General features: G+C 32.0%; 1 protein-coding gene across 13 annotated transcripts in view; it reads right to left on the reverse strand.

Annotated features, from left to right (window-relative positions):
• VPS54 (VPS54 subunit of GARP complex) overlaps positions 1–14,750 on the reverse strand; it is an 88,070-nt gene that overhangs the window by 46,144 nt on the left and 27,176 nt on the right. For 12 of the 13 annotated variants that reach the window (XR_001598814.2, XM_016159819.2, XM_016159817.2 and 9 more), the window contains 3 exons: positions 12,425–12,459; positions 10,119–10,250; positions 6,545–6,930 (listed from right to left, as the gene is read on the reverse strand). Coding sequence is in view for 12 of the 13 variants with exons in the window: in XM_016159819.2 (XP_016015305.2) it covers positions 6,545–6,930; positions 10,119–10,250; positions 12,425–12,459 (553 nt within the window). In the remaining variant the exon portion in view is untranslated. Of the gene's footprint in view, positions 1–6,544; positions 6,931–10,118; positions 10,251–12,424; positions 12,460–13,024; positions 13,107–14,750 lie in introns of all 13 variants that reach the window. The other variant, XM_016159823.2, reaches the window with a different exon arrangement.

Consider the following 14,750-nt stretch of genomic DNA (forward strand, 5'->3'; position numbering starts at 1 on the left):
TCAGTTATATATACATAAAAATTTGTCTAAATAAATCCTTAAACAAAACTTCCAGAATCAACATGTTCTACAAGATTCACCTATACATCCTGGCTCTTACTGTTTTTATATTCTTAACTACTTTGACAACTGATGTAATAATGGCCTGCACATTATTACTAACCTTATGAAAAATATTTAATGATAAAATCTGTTAACAGTTCATTTTTAAAGCATGTGTCCTAATAATCACATTCAGTAATTTAGAGTGGCGAAAAAAAATCTACTGAAACAAAAAATAACTTAAATATCACTTTCTGAAAAAAAAAAATGTAGGTCCATATGCGCTAAATAAATTGAACAATTCTAGTACTTATTACCTGACATGCCTCAATTTGTACATTAATTCAGATCTTCTACTAAGCTGTGTTCACTACAATGACCTTTGTGTGCCTTTATCAGAGACTTATATATCAATAAACTCTACAGTAATACTAGTTTCATCAAATAGCAGAAAACTTGTTTTTTTGGCTTCATCCCAGAACATATAATGTGGATGTTTTCTAAATACATTTTGAAGATCTAAACTATAGATTACATTAGGATCAAAGAATTTGTTACCTTTGATACTTCCAATAATAAAAATTCCTTAAATGGAATCCCAAGGTGACCTCAGACCAATGAAACCACAATACATTAGAACCTATAGTTAACTGAATGTTTTCCAAAAAAAAAAAAAAGTTTATAGTTGACTAAAAAACAAGTTAGTTTCATTAATTTTTATCCTAAAATCAATTACCATGGTAGATCCTGGCTCAATAAACCTATAACTCAATTACCCACATTTTAACAACTATCACACTATAAAATTAGCATTAATGTTTTCTGAGCAATATATTTGAGGTCCTATAAATACTCAATCAAATATATTAAAAAACATACGTAACTCTTGGGTCAGATAAGACCTGGGTTGAATCTTGACTCCACTGTTTTATAAATTTTATATGACTTGGAGCAAGTTATCTAAGAGTTTCTATGCCCCAGTTTCCTTATCTATTAAATTCAGATAAGATTACATATCTCACACAGTTTTTTTTTTTTTTGGGGGGGGGGAATAATATATTTAATATATAATTAATACAGTACCTGGTACAGAGTACCAAAGAATTAAAAATATGTTCTTACATTTTACAGTAGTGGTGGTAGGAGAGTAATGGTGGTAATAAGTAGCAAGAAACAAAAGTTAACAATGGTGAAAAGAGTTTCTACATAAACCTTTACCTAAAAGAGCAAATGAGCAAATAATAAAACTGTATTCTTGAATTTTAAGGTAACTGAAGCTTTTCTGTGTCAAAACCTACAAGATATAAACTTTCAAATATACTTCTTGGCCCATAATGAGACTTCTGTATTACATCTGCTTATCAAACATTTGAATGTCATTAACCTCAGCGACACTTTCAGTTATTTTAGTACAGATTACAAATGATATAAAATTACACTGATTAGCATATATTTTTTATTGCTAATAGCAAAATTTCACTTCATGAATAATAGTTAAAAACGTTTTTGTCCTAATAATTAAAAATGCCCAATTTTGTAACAACTTAAGCAGCAAAATCATTTAAAATTTTTTAAAATTACAAAAGTCAACAAATGTACAAAAAATCCATTTTAATAAGTATGAATTATGCAATGAGCCTAAATTTCCCACTGTGTAAAATTACTGTCCACATTCAGAAGAGAGAATCAAACTGTGGGATTTTTACACTGATAACAGACACATTGTACCCCTAACACATTAGAAGAGCCATCTTTGAATAGAAACAGGGAGATGTTTTAGTTGCAGATTGTATTTTTAAAGTAATAAAATTATGTGGGTGGCTCCAAAGTATAGTGGTTAGCACGTCTGCTTTACACGCAGAAGGTCCTGGGTTCACGCCACAGATCATATCCCTGGTATGCCAGGCCCCAGGGTGCACTCTGTGAGCGTGTGGGAGGAGATGCCCTGCCTTCAGAGATCCAGTTCTTAAAAAGGGAAACAGCAACATCCATAGGTCAGGGGTGAAAGTGTGTGTGTGTGTGTGTGTGTGTGTGTGTGTGTGTGTGTGTGGATGGGGGGTGGCGGGGGAATCAAAGAAGGGGAAAAAAATTTTTTTAAAAAAAATAATAAAGTAATAAAATTATGTAAGAAGATATTACCACTTTAATTCTAAATCCTGAAAAAGTAGAGGCCACAATGGCAATTAAAAACAAGTCTTCTCAATTCTGATGTATATTAGTCTCCTAGAGAGCTTTAAATAAAATTCAGATGTGCAGGCCTTACCTTTGAAGTCTGACTTAATTAATCTGGATGGGATGTGGTATGCTACACTTAAATTAAAAAATACATTTTTAAAAATTCAAAAAATTAAAAATAAAAAGATACAGCATGTGAAAGAACTGAAAAAATGTCAGAAAACAATGCTTCAGTTTAAAATTCATTTCACTGATTCACTTTACATAAAGAAATCATCATCTAATAAAAGAGAAGTGGAAACAAATAAAAGCTCTCTGAGAGTTCTAAATACAGCAAGCATTAAAAACTATAGTCATACATAAACTATAAATGGTTAATTAGGGACAATGATTATGGGAAGTAAAAGAATAAGAGAAGGGTATAAAGAGTCAAGATACATTTGGTAATATCCTGGATAAGTCAGATTCCATAAATATGTATTAAGATGTGTACAACATAGATTTTGCCCAAGACGTTTAGAAAGATTTTTTTAAATAACACAAATGACAATAAAATATAGAAGAATGTCATCAAATTTCATTAGAGAGCATATACAAAAAGTTCTGGTAGTTCAGAAGTCACAAATCTATACAGAAAATAATATGGTCAACAAAATACAAAGAATGAGAAAAAAGAAAATATACATAAGCATTTACCACTACTGACTAGAAAATATATATTAGGTTAATAGTACACAGAAAAATCATATGCAAATAAGAATATTCAAATTCTTTTTAAATAGAGATTTGCAATTGTAGTAATTTGACTATTGAAAGATTTTGATATGAGAGCTCCCTTTACAGCATTAGAAAAAAAATTATAGCTGAAAGCAAAACTCAGACTAAGATCTAGCAAATGGAAAGACCATTCACAACAAATTAATCCAAGAGAGTCCCTTGGTTCTACTGAAAGGTTTATTTTAAGTAAAACCCTATGCTTTTCTAAGGCATGTCCCACAAAAAAATGACTAAAATTTATCTTAAGTATGAAAAAAAAAGAGAAAAGGTGTGTGAAATTTAAGTACAATATCCCTTTATCTTCTACTGGGAAAGAATAATCATGTTAATAAATTAAGGACATAGCTTACAAAACTAATGTTTATAGTAGAAAAGAAATCAATTATACCTGTTAGTCAAATTAATCAAACAAAAATAGAATTCAAAACTGATGCTTCCAAATAAAGTTAACAGCCTTAAAAACAGCTGTGAAGCTACAAAAGTAACTAATGTTGATATTTAAACTTTATAGCAAAAAGAATGATAAAGTCAAGAAAGTAAATCATCAGATAGGATTTGACAGTAACTAAAAACAAAACAAAACTGGGTTATAATATGTCAACTTTAACCTATTTCAACTATGAGACAGTATTTTTTCTCATTAGCAAAACACTTTCTTTCACAGTACTTTCATCTTTGAAAATTACTTTGTGTATGAAGATGTTTTATCAGAAGTTAGAAACTCAACACGGTTCTGATACCAAACTTTTATACAGTGATAACCATACTGGAACTGACATTTGATAGGCCACTTTAAAAAAATGTTTCATATGAAGAATACGAAATATGTGTAGGTGCTTAAAAAATAATAGAAAGATATTTGAGTAAAATGTAGACAATCAGAATATTGAAAGTCCTTTTAAAAATCGTATATGGCAGGTACTCGAATAACATCCTTTCATTCAAATACCTTTCACTGATGACAGAAGGAAAAAAAAAAAAAGATTCCCAGCTGGGACCACTGTCTGTGTAATATCTGCACGTTCTCCCCATGTCTGTGTAGAGTTTTCTCCAGGTACTCCACATCCCAAAGACGTGCTAATGAAGTGATATGGCATGTCTTAATTGTCTCAGTCTGAGTGTGGAGGTGGGGGTAAGTAAACTTTGTAATAAAAAGGCATCTTGTCCAGGGTTGGTTCCTGAGCTGCTAGGACAAGCGCCAGAGGCTCTGGTACCCTGCAACCCTGAACTGGAATAAGTGAGTTGGAAAATAATTATCTTACTTTATTTTTAAAATCTTGTTTTTATTAATCTTTCTTAAATGTAGGTATAGCTCACATTTATTTCAATGTTTACTATTAGAAGTGTTTGGGGTCTTATTTAGAAGTTTGGTGAAGTTTCTGTGACCAGAAATGTGCCATAAGAACTTAACTCTTATTCTTATCAGTTAGCCTATGGTAAAATTGGGTTCATTAAACATCGTTTTGCTGAAAGCCAATTTCCAAGAGCCCATTAACAACATTAAGTAAGGGCTTACTGTACATCTTTTTATGAAGAACATTTTTTTCTTTTACGTTACAAATAAAAATCAAGTAAGATTGAAAATAAAGGTAAACTCTTCCTTAGGCTCAAAATAAACAGAAGATTATAAAGTCTTCATGTCTTCCAACATATCATAATCTAATGAGAATAAATACCAACCCTGTTCTTAAATATATTCTAGATAGCTTTGGATGACTATACTTTTCATCAGTACAACTGGGCATAAACTTAAGGCAAGGAAAATAAATTAAAATAAACTGTATGACCTTTGGGGTAAAAATTAGAACAGTCTTAGGATTTGTGTTTAGCAGGTGAGCACTCAATCTTTGATTCTATTTTTCAGCACTGTTCTATTCAGAGGATAAAGTGCTCTGTAGAACTGGCTCCCCATGTTCATTAACATTCATAATATTTTACCGTAGTGATAAGTGAAAAACAGCTGCTATCATTACAGAAGTCTATTTTTCTAGTTATAACACGAATACTTTTTAATATATGTATTTCACATATATTCATAAAAAAAGAAACATTTAAAATTTCAGAGATAAAAGGGAAACTAAAATCATTTAGTCACCCTTTGCTCTATGCTAGAAAATCCAAAGTAGGCTTCAAAGGACTACAAACCACTCAAAATGGCTTGTAAAATGTATAGGGTTATTTTTATGGAAAGAAGGTCTAACCACAGCTTTCAATAGATTCTCAAAGAGGTTTGTGATTCAAACTTTTTCTGTAAACATCCAAATCTGATGAAGTTCCTCCCCTAAGATTAGCACTCCAAAACAATCTGTACATTCATCATCATACTGTATTGCACTATATCATAACTACCCAGTAATTTCTGTATCTGCCTTGCCATATAAATTATAAAAACAGTGTGAGCAGAGAACACCTCTGCTTTGTTCATTGTTGTATTTCCAGTATTCTACTTGATGTATTATGACATGTAATAAGTGATCAAAAACCAATTTCTTCAATGAATGAATGAATGAATGAATGAATCGGTCATTTATGTAATTAAATTTGGGCCAAATTTTAAAAAATGCTTTCTAAATAAATGTTCCAATGATATATCCTTAGTCAATAAGAATTCATAATTCAATTAAAATAAACTTATTTAAAAAATGTAAAAAAAAAAAAAACATTTTGAAGTTAAGTTTTCCAGAATATAGTAAGCATCTATTAAGTTACAGAGCACATATCTTCCATAAAACTTCTTTGTAGTTATTCAGTAGTGTAAGGTGTGAATGCATTTACAAACAAATAGGAACTTCCACAAGGACACTGCAAGTCTGCTTAACTGAATGAAATTTTTATCTGTAAATCAAACATTTTGACGTGATGTCACATAAAATAACTAAAATTCTAATCTTATACTCAAAATAAGAATTTAGGAGAAATTGGGTCTTTTCTAACACCATGTAGAATTTTTTGTAATGTGGTAACAGACGACAAATCAGAAATAAATTATTAAGCTATTTAAGAGTTGTTTTTTTTTTTCCTTTCTCACCAGTTTCTCTACTTGATATGCCCTTTTTCCTCCTCTATAAAACTTTTTACCTGGGGTCAAACACTGCTACCTCTGTCCCCAGCTTTTTTGTTTTTTAATTTTACTTTATATTTTTAAGATTACATAATAAATTTAAAACCTATTCAAGAGCTTTTAAAATGAATATAATTTTATATATACTGGTATTCATTCCTACACCTTGATCTATGTTGACAAAAAAATATTTCAACATTTTCTAAATGTTATCATTTTCACACTTGTGAGTGGCCTTTCATTAATTTCATCTAATAGAAAATTTGATTTTGCTTTTCTGTAAATGTCTCTGTACATATTGGTCTTGATGGTTTTTGTTTGTTTAGCTAAGACTAAAATATCAGAATAATAACATTACTAAACAGATCTGGAAGAAAAAATAACCATGTAACTTTAAATATATTCACACTTCTTCAGCTAACATTGCACACTAAAATTTATCCTTTAAAATTCTAACATTATTTCTAATGGTTTACTTAATGGACATACCGGAAGCTGTGAATGCCCTGAAGTTCCTGCTGTAGAACCTCTTGTGTTGTTGCTATTAAGTCCAATGCTCCAACAAATTCAGAAGTAGATAACAACACCTGTACTGTAGGCTGAGTCTGGTGTACAGTGGCCATTAACTTCAGTTTATTATACACTTTAACACAATTATTTCTGGTAAGTGCCAGTCTTAAAATGTGTAGTGGTCCTTCACACATTACTTTATCAATCTGTGCAATTTTATCACGAAGCATTTTTACAGCCTGGGAAGTTTTCTTGAGGTAGTCCTGCAATTCGTGTTGAGAGGTCATTGCATGAAAAAATGCTTCTGAACGTAGAGAGATCTGATGAGCAATGTTTACTTCCACAATATCCAGATAATGGCTCAGCTTAAGAGGGAAGGAAAAAAAATCATGGAGTATTATAAGTATACCTTCCTTGACTATCCAAATACTTTCTGAAAATGATATAAGATTTCCACATGTAATTTAAAACTCATTGTATAAACTGTTTAATTATGGGATCTTTGATATTGGGCATAGCAAAATAGAAGGAAGACGAAAGGTACAGCCCAAAGATTAATACATATAAGACAAAAGAACAGAAGATGATTTACCTTTTTCTGTCCCTACCATCACTGTCCTCCAAACATCAACTACTTTCTAAAAAGTAAGAGTACCCGCAGTCATCTCAGATTATAATCTCGTTTCAGAAAATCTAAGATCTGAGAGAGAATGATCTCCTTAACTCCCACACATCATTGCCATCACCAACATTACACATCACTTATCTGACTAAAAGATGATTATAATTACCATTTATTGACTTCCTCCTTCTATGTACCAGGCATTGATATTTCATATACATCATTTTCTAATTTAACAATATCAGAATACAGGTATTATTATTCTTATTTTACAGATGAGGAAACTGAGGCTCAGAGACATTAAATCACTTGAATAAAGACATGTGGTTAGTAAGTGGCAAAACCAAAATTTGAACCCAGGTATGACTCAAAAGCTGAAGTTCTTTTTTAAAGTTCTTTCTACTATACCAAGCTGCCTCAAAATGGAAAGAATCCACAAAAGACAGATTGGTGTCCAGTCACAAATTATATAAAGTACTAACATAATTTGGGTCTTTTTTCAAGACTACTTATTTTACATTTCAAAAATTATTCTTTTATTGATTTGTAAAATTCAGTTTATTTTCAATGTATTTTCCTCTTAAAAGGCTGACAAATGTCTTAAACATGAGTTTATATATATTTTATTTGTAATACTACCAAGATTAAGTCCTAGATTTTAATATATTAAAAATATTTTCTAATTTCAAATACAGACTTCTAAAACGCCTTTTCTTCCTTTTGAACTGCATATGACTCTTTTGGCTACATTATCTTTCCATTTTGGCTCTCATTTTTTCACTTATAGATTCATTAACACATAGCTCAAAATTTAGTGATTATCGCTGAACATCTCAAGAGAATTCATTCATAGCATTTAAGGGTTCAAGGACTTTCAACATTTAAGACTCATAAGATTCAAAGAGATCATTCAGTCGGTAAGCCTGCTTCCTTAAAACCATGCAGAATGACAAATCTTCAGTAAGGCTCCTTCGGTAATCTATCATAATATAAAATAGGTTACGAATAAGAAACTGTTCTACAGTTTAAATTTCTTGAGTTTATATTTTGCTGTTGTTCATCTTCAAAACAACTGTTCATTTATTTTCCTAAAGAGCAATATGGGGACAAAGGTATTATGGTACACTGCAAGCTAAAATGGACTCAATTTTCAGAATAGTAAATGGAGAATGGATAACTCCTTTAGACAGTGCTATTCAGAAGGCAGTTTATATGCTGCTGCCAGTCTGTGAACTATTTAATAGGTCCATGATAAAATAAGGAACTTTGAAAAGTAAATCAACTACCTCACAGAAAGACATGTTTAATGAAGGAAGCAGTGCAATGATATACATTCTAGTGCAAACTCCCTATCTCATCACAGACCAACACTCTGGGTAGCCCTACAATAGGATACAAATTTCTCTGACCCTAGTTGTAGTATTATCCCCACTCCCTCTTTAAAGCTAGCAAGATAAAACAGCTAATGTCAATCATAAAGTAAGTTTGAAAGTGTGCTTAGAATCTTATCTTCCATTACTTTTCTAAGAACAGAGTAGAATGACAAGGAGCCAGAATGTAAATATAACAAACCTGATTCTGCAACTTACCCTCCACCAAAAAAAAATTCCATTACTTTAGTCACTTTAAATATTTAGCATAAGAAAATAATTTCATTTGAATTTCAAAGATTCTGGCAACTTATCAATATTTCATTGCTTTATTTTTTCAAAGGCATAATATTTTCATAATCCATTTCCTATTAAAATTCTATAAAGGAAACAATAACTTTTAAAGTATTCCTAAGTATCCATATAGACCGATAAGATTTTTTTATGGGCTTTTGTTGTATTTCTCTTTCAAGGTATTATTCTACCGGGGCACATAATGAAAATGTGAAAAAGACATCTGGGGTGAGCCTATGTCCACAAATCCAACATTTTCATTAAATTTATGAATTTTTTCTTATTCAAGGAAATCTTTATAGGTCAAATGTTGCCAAAGGAAAAAGTGAATTCATTTTCATTTTTAACTGTAAGAAAAGGAATACTCATGATTCTTTCTCTAAATTTCTTCTCCTATCCTCCCCAGCCTAGGTCTTTCTTCAGTTACTGTGAAGGATCGGAACTAATTTATTGAACAGTCTTCCTGAGACAAGCTTTATACTGACAATAGATGTCACTAGATTAAAACAAATGTTTTTTTTTTTTTTTCAATTTAAGAACCATAGTCATTTATAGAAAAACCCTAAACTGAGTGCTGAGGGGGGGGGGGGGGGAACAGAAATCAAAAGTCTTTACTTCCTGTTCAAATTTTAAGTCTTGATATGTGAGTCACGATATTTTTAATGTTCTATCGCTTTTCAGCCTTCTGGCTAAGATCAAGTGAAGATATTTTTAAAGTTCTATATTTTAAATGACATTCAAAAAGTTGACTCCTGAAATACAGAACGCTGTAAAACTTTTTAAATTGCTGACTAACAACGCACAAAAGACTAGACTTTGAAAAGCTAAAGATACAATAGGTATATTGATACGATACTTTTGCTTCAAAATAATCACCCTTAGTATGTAAATGAAAAAAAAAATAGTTCCTCAAGAAAAGTTAATTTTCTGTGCTTTAAATCATAAAGAATATAAAATTGACCAATATATTGTTTGGGATAAATGTAAAGCAATTATAATTACATGTATTATCTTATATATCCTTTCAACTGAAATTCCATCACTTGTTGTTTCAGATAAGAAGCACTCTAAGCTTTTCCTTTTCCACTAGAACAACCTATATTCCATTGAATCAAAAATCAGTTAAGATTTGGTGGCTTATAAATTACCAGTAACAATAAAATAAAAGAAGTAATGCGTACTAAATAACTGAATCTGAACCCATGCCAAATAGTACCACGTAACTAAGATAAAGTTTTCTAGATGGAAAAAGTAAAAAAGAAAATACCTTTTCTTGTAGCAACTTTGAGGAAGCTGCATCGCGATTTCCTTTTCCACCAGCAGTATTAAAATGAGACCATGGTAAAACTGAATTAAAAGTTAAGGAATCATCCAAGGCAAAATCTGGTTTCATAAAAATCTATTAAAAAAATGCATTTCCCTCAATTAGATAAGCATTTTCTTTACATGCACTGCCCCTTCTAATATCATAAGACCATTAAACAATAATTAACTTGGATCTCAAGCGTAAACGGCAAAGCAAGTGATAACAGGTCTCTATATTTATATTTCTACTTTCTCCTGCTCAGAATTCTTTCAAAATTGATTTTTTAAATTAGATATATATCAAAACAAATTAGATAAAACCAAAACAAATTTAATTTTATGAGAAGCTTACTTCTTTTCTCTTACATATTACATCCATCTGGGTACTAAGTCCTATTCATTATATTTCCTAAATATCGCTTGAATCCCCTCTCTTCTCTATCTCTACATTTTACCAGTGCAGCTCTTCATTATCTCCGGATTATAGTAAATGAATATTTAGTGAAGTTCTTCCCCAATCTATCCATATTAAGTACTTAAAATACACGTATAACTGAATTAACTTCTCGGTTGAAATCTTTCAATGGATTCTCATGATCCACAGACCAAACTCTTCAGAATGGCATCGAAAGCCTTTCATTTTTTTGGACCCACTTACTCTTTTGTGCATGCCACTCCCATTATTTACAAGTTAAATTCTAGCAGTGCTCAACTATCTTCCACACACTCTTATGCTTAAGTACCTTTATACATGCTTTTGGCCTAGAGTACTCCTTCTTGCCTATCTTCCTAGAGAATACGACCCAATCAACAGAACAAACATGTCTCTGTGTATGACAGAGAGATTAATCATCCCATCTCTGAACACGAGTATACCATGTATACTTATTTATATCATACCTCACAAAAATTATTTATTTAATATGTGTATTTCCCCTTGGAATAAGACTGGATTTATAGCTTACTAATCTTTGTATCCCCAATGCCTATCATAAGGTCTGAAACATGGTTTAATTAATTACTTAATTTCTATGCTATATTTTACTATATTTACTGATTCATTTTATCTATATCCAAAAATTGTCATGAATGTGATAGGGAAATTCTAACTAGGGGGATGAGTATATTTTCTAGTCAATGCTTTAGCATAAGTATTGATTAATTCAATAAATATTAACTGATTGTCTACTTCTTATGCTAGGCACTGGGGGGGAAACAAAAATAAATTATTACAGAGATATCAATCTCAGGGATCTTTAGTCCAAAGGATGTGATAAAACATATCCATAAATATCTTATAAGGGAAAGAGTACTAAATGCCTAAAAAGGGAAGGCTGAGATCTAGATGAAATGCCATGGGAATATAGCAAAGAGGTGACTTATCTTCAGCTGAGGGAAAATGTATTCATGTACAGTTGCCATTTAAACAAAAGACTATAAAGAATTAAATATGGGGGGAGATGACAGAAAAAGTCTTCCAGGCTAAAAGAACAGTGCAAGTAAAGCACAGAACTGGCAAAAAAAAGTTTGGCTGAAGTAAAGAATATGTAAAGATTAGTGGGCAAAAGTTAAGAGTGTGACTATGATGGAAATAAATAATTAAGGGCCTTAAATTATAGCTTTAATTTTATTTTATAGAAATCTTTTTTTTTTTTTTTTAGCAAAGTGACCCTTGGTTGACCTTATAGATTGCAAGGATCTTGTCAGCTTACAATCCCTTATTTTTATTTTTTACGCCTACAGCACCTGGTTTTCTTAGGTGGTCTCCCATCCAAGTACTAACCAGCCCAACCCTGCTTCGTTTCTGAGATCAGACAGGATTGGGCTTGCTCAGGGTGGCATGGTCACAGACGCAAAGAACTTTAAAAATGATTATCCTCTCCTTTTTATCTGTCTCTTCTCAGCCTAAAAAAGCTATTACCACAGATATCCTTGACAATCGGATGAATGCAATGGATTCTTTCCCTAGGAAGAAAACCTCATCTATTACTCATCTCTACAAAATTTTTCTTACAAAGAAAATATCTTTTAATAATTTGAAGATAAAGTAAGATCTACAAAATTCTTTAGAATGGAGACTTAAACATATGTGTAGGTCTCTGTGATGAAGAAAAGAATGATGCAAAAGAGAAGAAAAGTGATGCAACAAAGCCCCAGAAGAGGTAAAATGGTCATAGTGTCAGAAAACAGCCCAATGAAAACGTCTTATAAGGCAAAATTAAGGATCAATATTAAAAAGCAGTATTCTTATATTTTAAGTTTTGTTACCTTAGGTACTTGATCCAGATCTGTCCTGGATTTATCTATGAAAATAGGGAAAAGAGAAAATATGATTTTTTAAACTTGTTTTCATTTTACTTTCATAAAATGTATTTTGACAGATTCAAGATTGTACTGTCACAAATAACCACTTAAGTTTCTTCCTTCAACAAATATCTGTCAAGCACCTCCTGTATGCCTTGTAGTAGGCAAATTACAGAGTAAGATATATGTTTCAAATAATTTAAATCAATTGTATAGTAGCAGTAAAACAACTAAATACATTTCGAGTCTTGTTTAAATGGACACAGAAAGCTAAATACCATCTTATTATGTTTTGGTAGGATTAAGTTTGGCATGTTATATAGTTTATAAAAATGTATTAAAATCTCAAATATAAATACTGTTTTATTGTTTAAAACATCCACCATCCCATCCAGAATCTTCTGATCAAAGATTTTTAATACTTTACTTTCTGTAACTGAACCCACTTTACTTTCATCTCGCCAATCAGACCTCAGAAAAGATACCCTCCTTCCCAAAACTAACTTTTCTGCATTTAGACTCCATTCCCTCCTGCCTATTCTGTGAGCTCATTCCATTACTTACTCTGCTTCTCTCCATTATCTTCAACCTCTTCCCCCTGCTAATAGCATTTTCCTCTCTGCATCTAAACATGCTCAGTTTTCTGCTATTAAAAGAGAAAAAAATAAGACATAACATAGGACCCATACTAGGCTGAGGCAAGGAAGGACCTCAGGTTCAAAATTTAAGGAAGCACTCACTGTCAGAGTTATAGGAACGCCTCTCTTGCCTCATCTAGTCCTGGCCATACAAAAACATTCTTCCAGTCTGTTTCTTCTCGTCAACACTCTATATCTCAAATCTTCAAATCACATCTATACTGGTAGTCTCCATTTCTTTCTCTCATACTCACTCCTTAATATATAGTATTGAGGTTCCTGTAACCACCACTCTAGTTTAAATGCTCTCCCCAAAATCTCCTAAATTGTCAAATCCACAAAGACTTCTCAGTGTGCAAACTGATCTATCCCTGAAGAATTCTGATATTATAGACTAATTCGTCTCACTTCTTTGAAATCCTCACTACCTTTTATCTCTAAGGTAGAACTCTCTCTCGGCTGACTCTCCTATTTCTACTTATTTTTAGTCTCCTTCACAGGTACCTCATTTTCTATCTGCCCCTTAAATGTGACAGCTTCCTAGTGTCCTATCATCAGTTCTTTTCTTCTCACTGTTCACATCCTCCCTGGGTGGTCCCATCTTGCCCTTGGATTCAACTACCATGCTATTGTCTAGCATACAATGATGTCTACCATACCTACATCTCCAGCCCAGATCTTTTTCCTGAGCCCCAGGTTGCATACCAGACATCTTCTCTGCAAAAGTGCAATTAAAACGGTCTCTATCTCCTCTAAAATTTCTCTTCTTCTATTGCCTCTCTACTGAATTGCACCTCACCTAGCCAACTGCCCAAGCAAGAAACCTTCAATCAACATGTTGTATTACCAACAACTGAATGACCATCAAAACCTGTGCCTCAGTCTCTCAAAATCTTAATTTCCTCTCAATCTTCATTATAACTTCTATTGAGGCCACATGATTTCTCACTTGCATTATTGCAATAGCCCCCAACTGTCCCCTTGCCTCCAATTTTATCTTCATAAATTTATAATCCACAACTGTTTCCACAGTGAAATGTATAACCATAAATCTGATCATGTCTGGTTAAAAAGATTTTGTAGCTCTATACTGCTTTTAGGAAAGAAAAATTCCTTCACATGGCACACAAGGCTCTTCCTGATCTGACTCCCACCTATTTCTTTAGCTTCATTTCTTGCTCCCAGTGGAGTCAACGCAGTGAACTCCTGTAGTCTGTTGAATATGCTAATTTCTCACTTGATTCTATGGCTTTGTATAAATTGTTCCCTTGTCCTGGAATGCCCTTGCCCACATAAATATTTCTTGATAGTTTAAAACACAGACAATCATCATCAACTCTAGGAAGTCTTCTAAGACTAAGTTAGGAGCTCTATACAATCTTATGATGCTGAACTTACTGCTTGATATACTGCAACTCTTGGTTTATTTATTTATTTAACCTTACTCAGAAGACCATCAGCTTCTTGAGGACAGGGACTATTTCTTGTTCATCTATTTTTAAGCAACAAGCAAAGCACCAAGCATCCAGATATTAAATAAGCATTTGTTGAATTGAAGGACACCACTACCATCAGACCCAAGATTTTTCTCTTAAAAGCTTTTTAAAAAGATTATGATTGTAAGCTATAAAAATTTCACTAGAAATAAAAAT

This window comes from Rousettus aegyptiacus, unplaced genomic scaffold (genome assembly GCF_014176215.1).
Source record: "Rousettus aegyptiacus isolate mRouAeg1 unplaced genomic scaffold, mRouAeg1.p scaffold_m13_p_7, whole genome shotgun sequence".
Taxonomy (NCBI): Eukaryota; Metazoa; Chordata; class Mammalia; order Chiroptera; family Pteropodidae; genus Rousettus; species Rousettus aegyptiacus.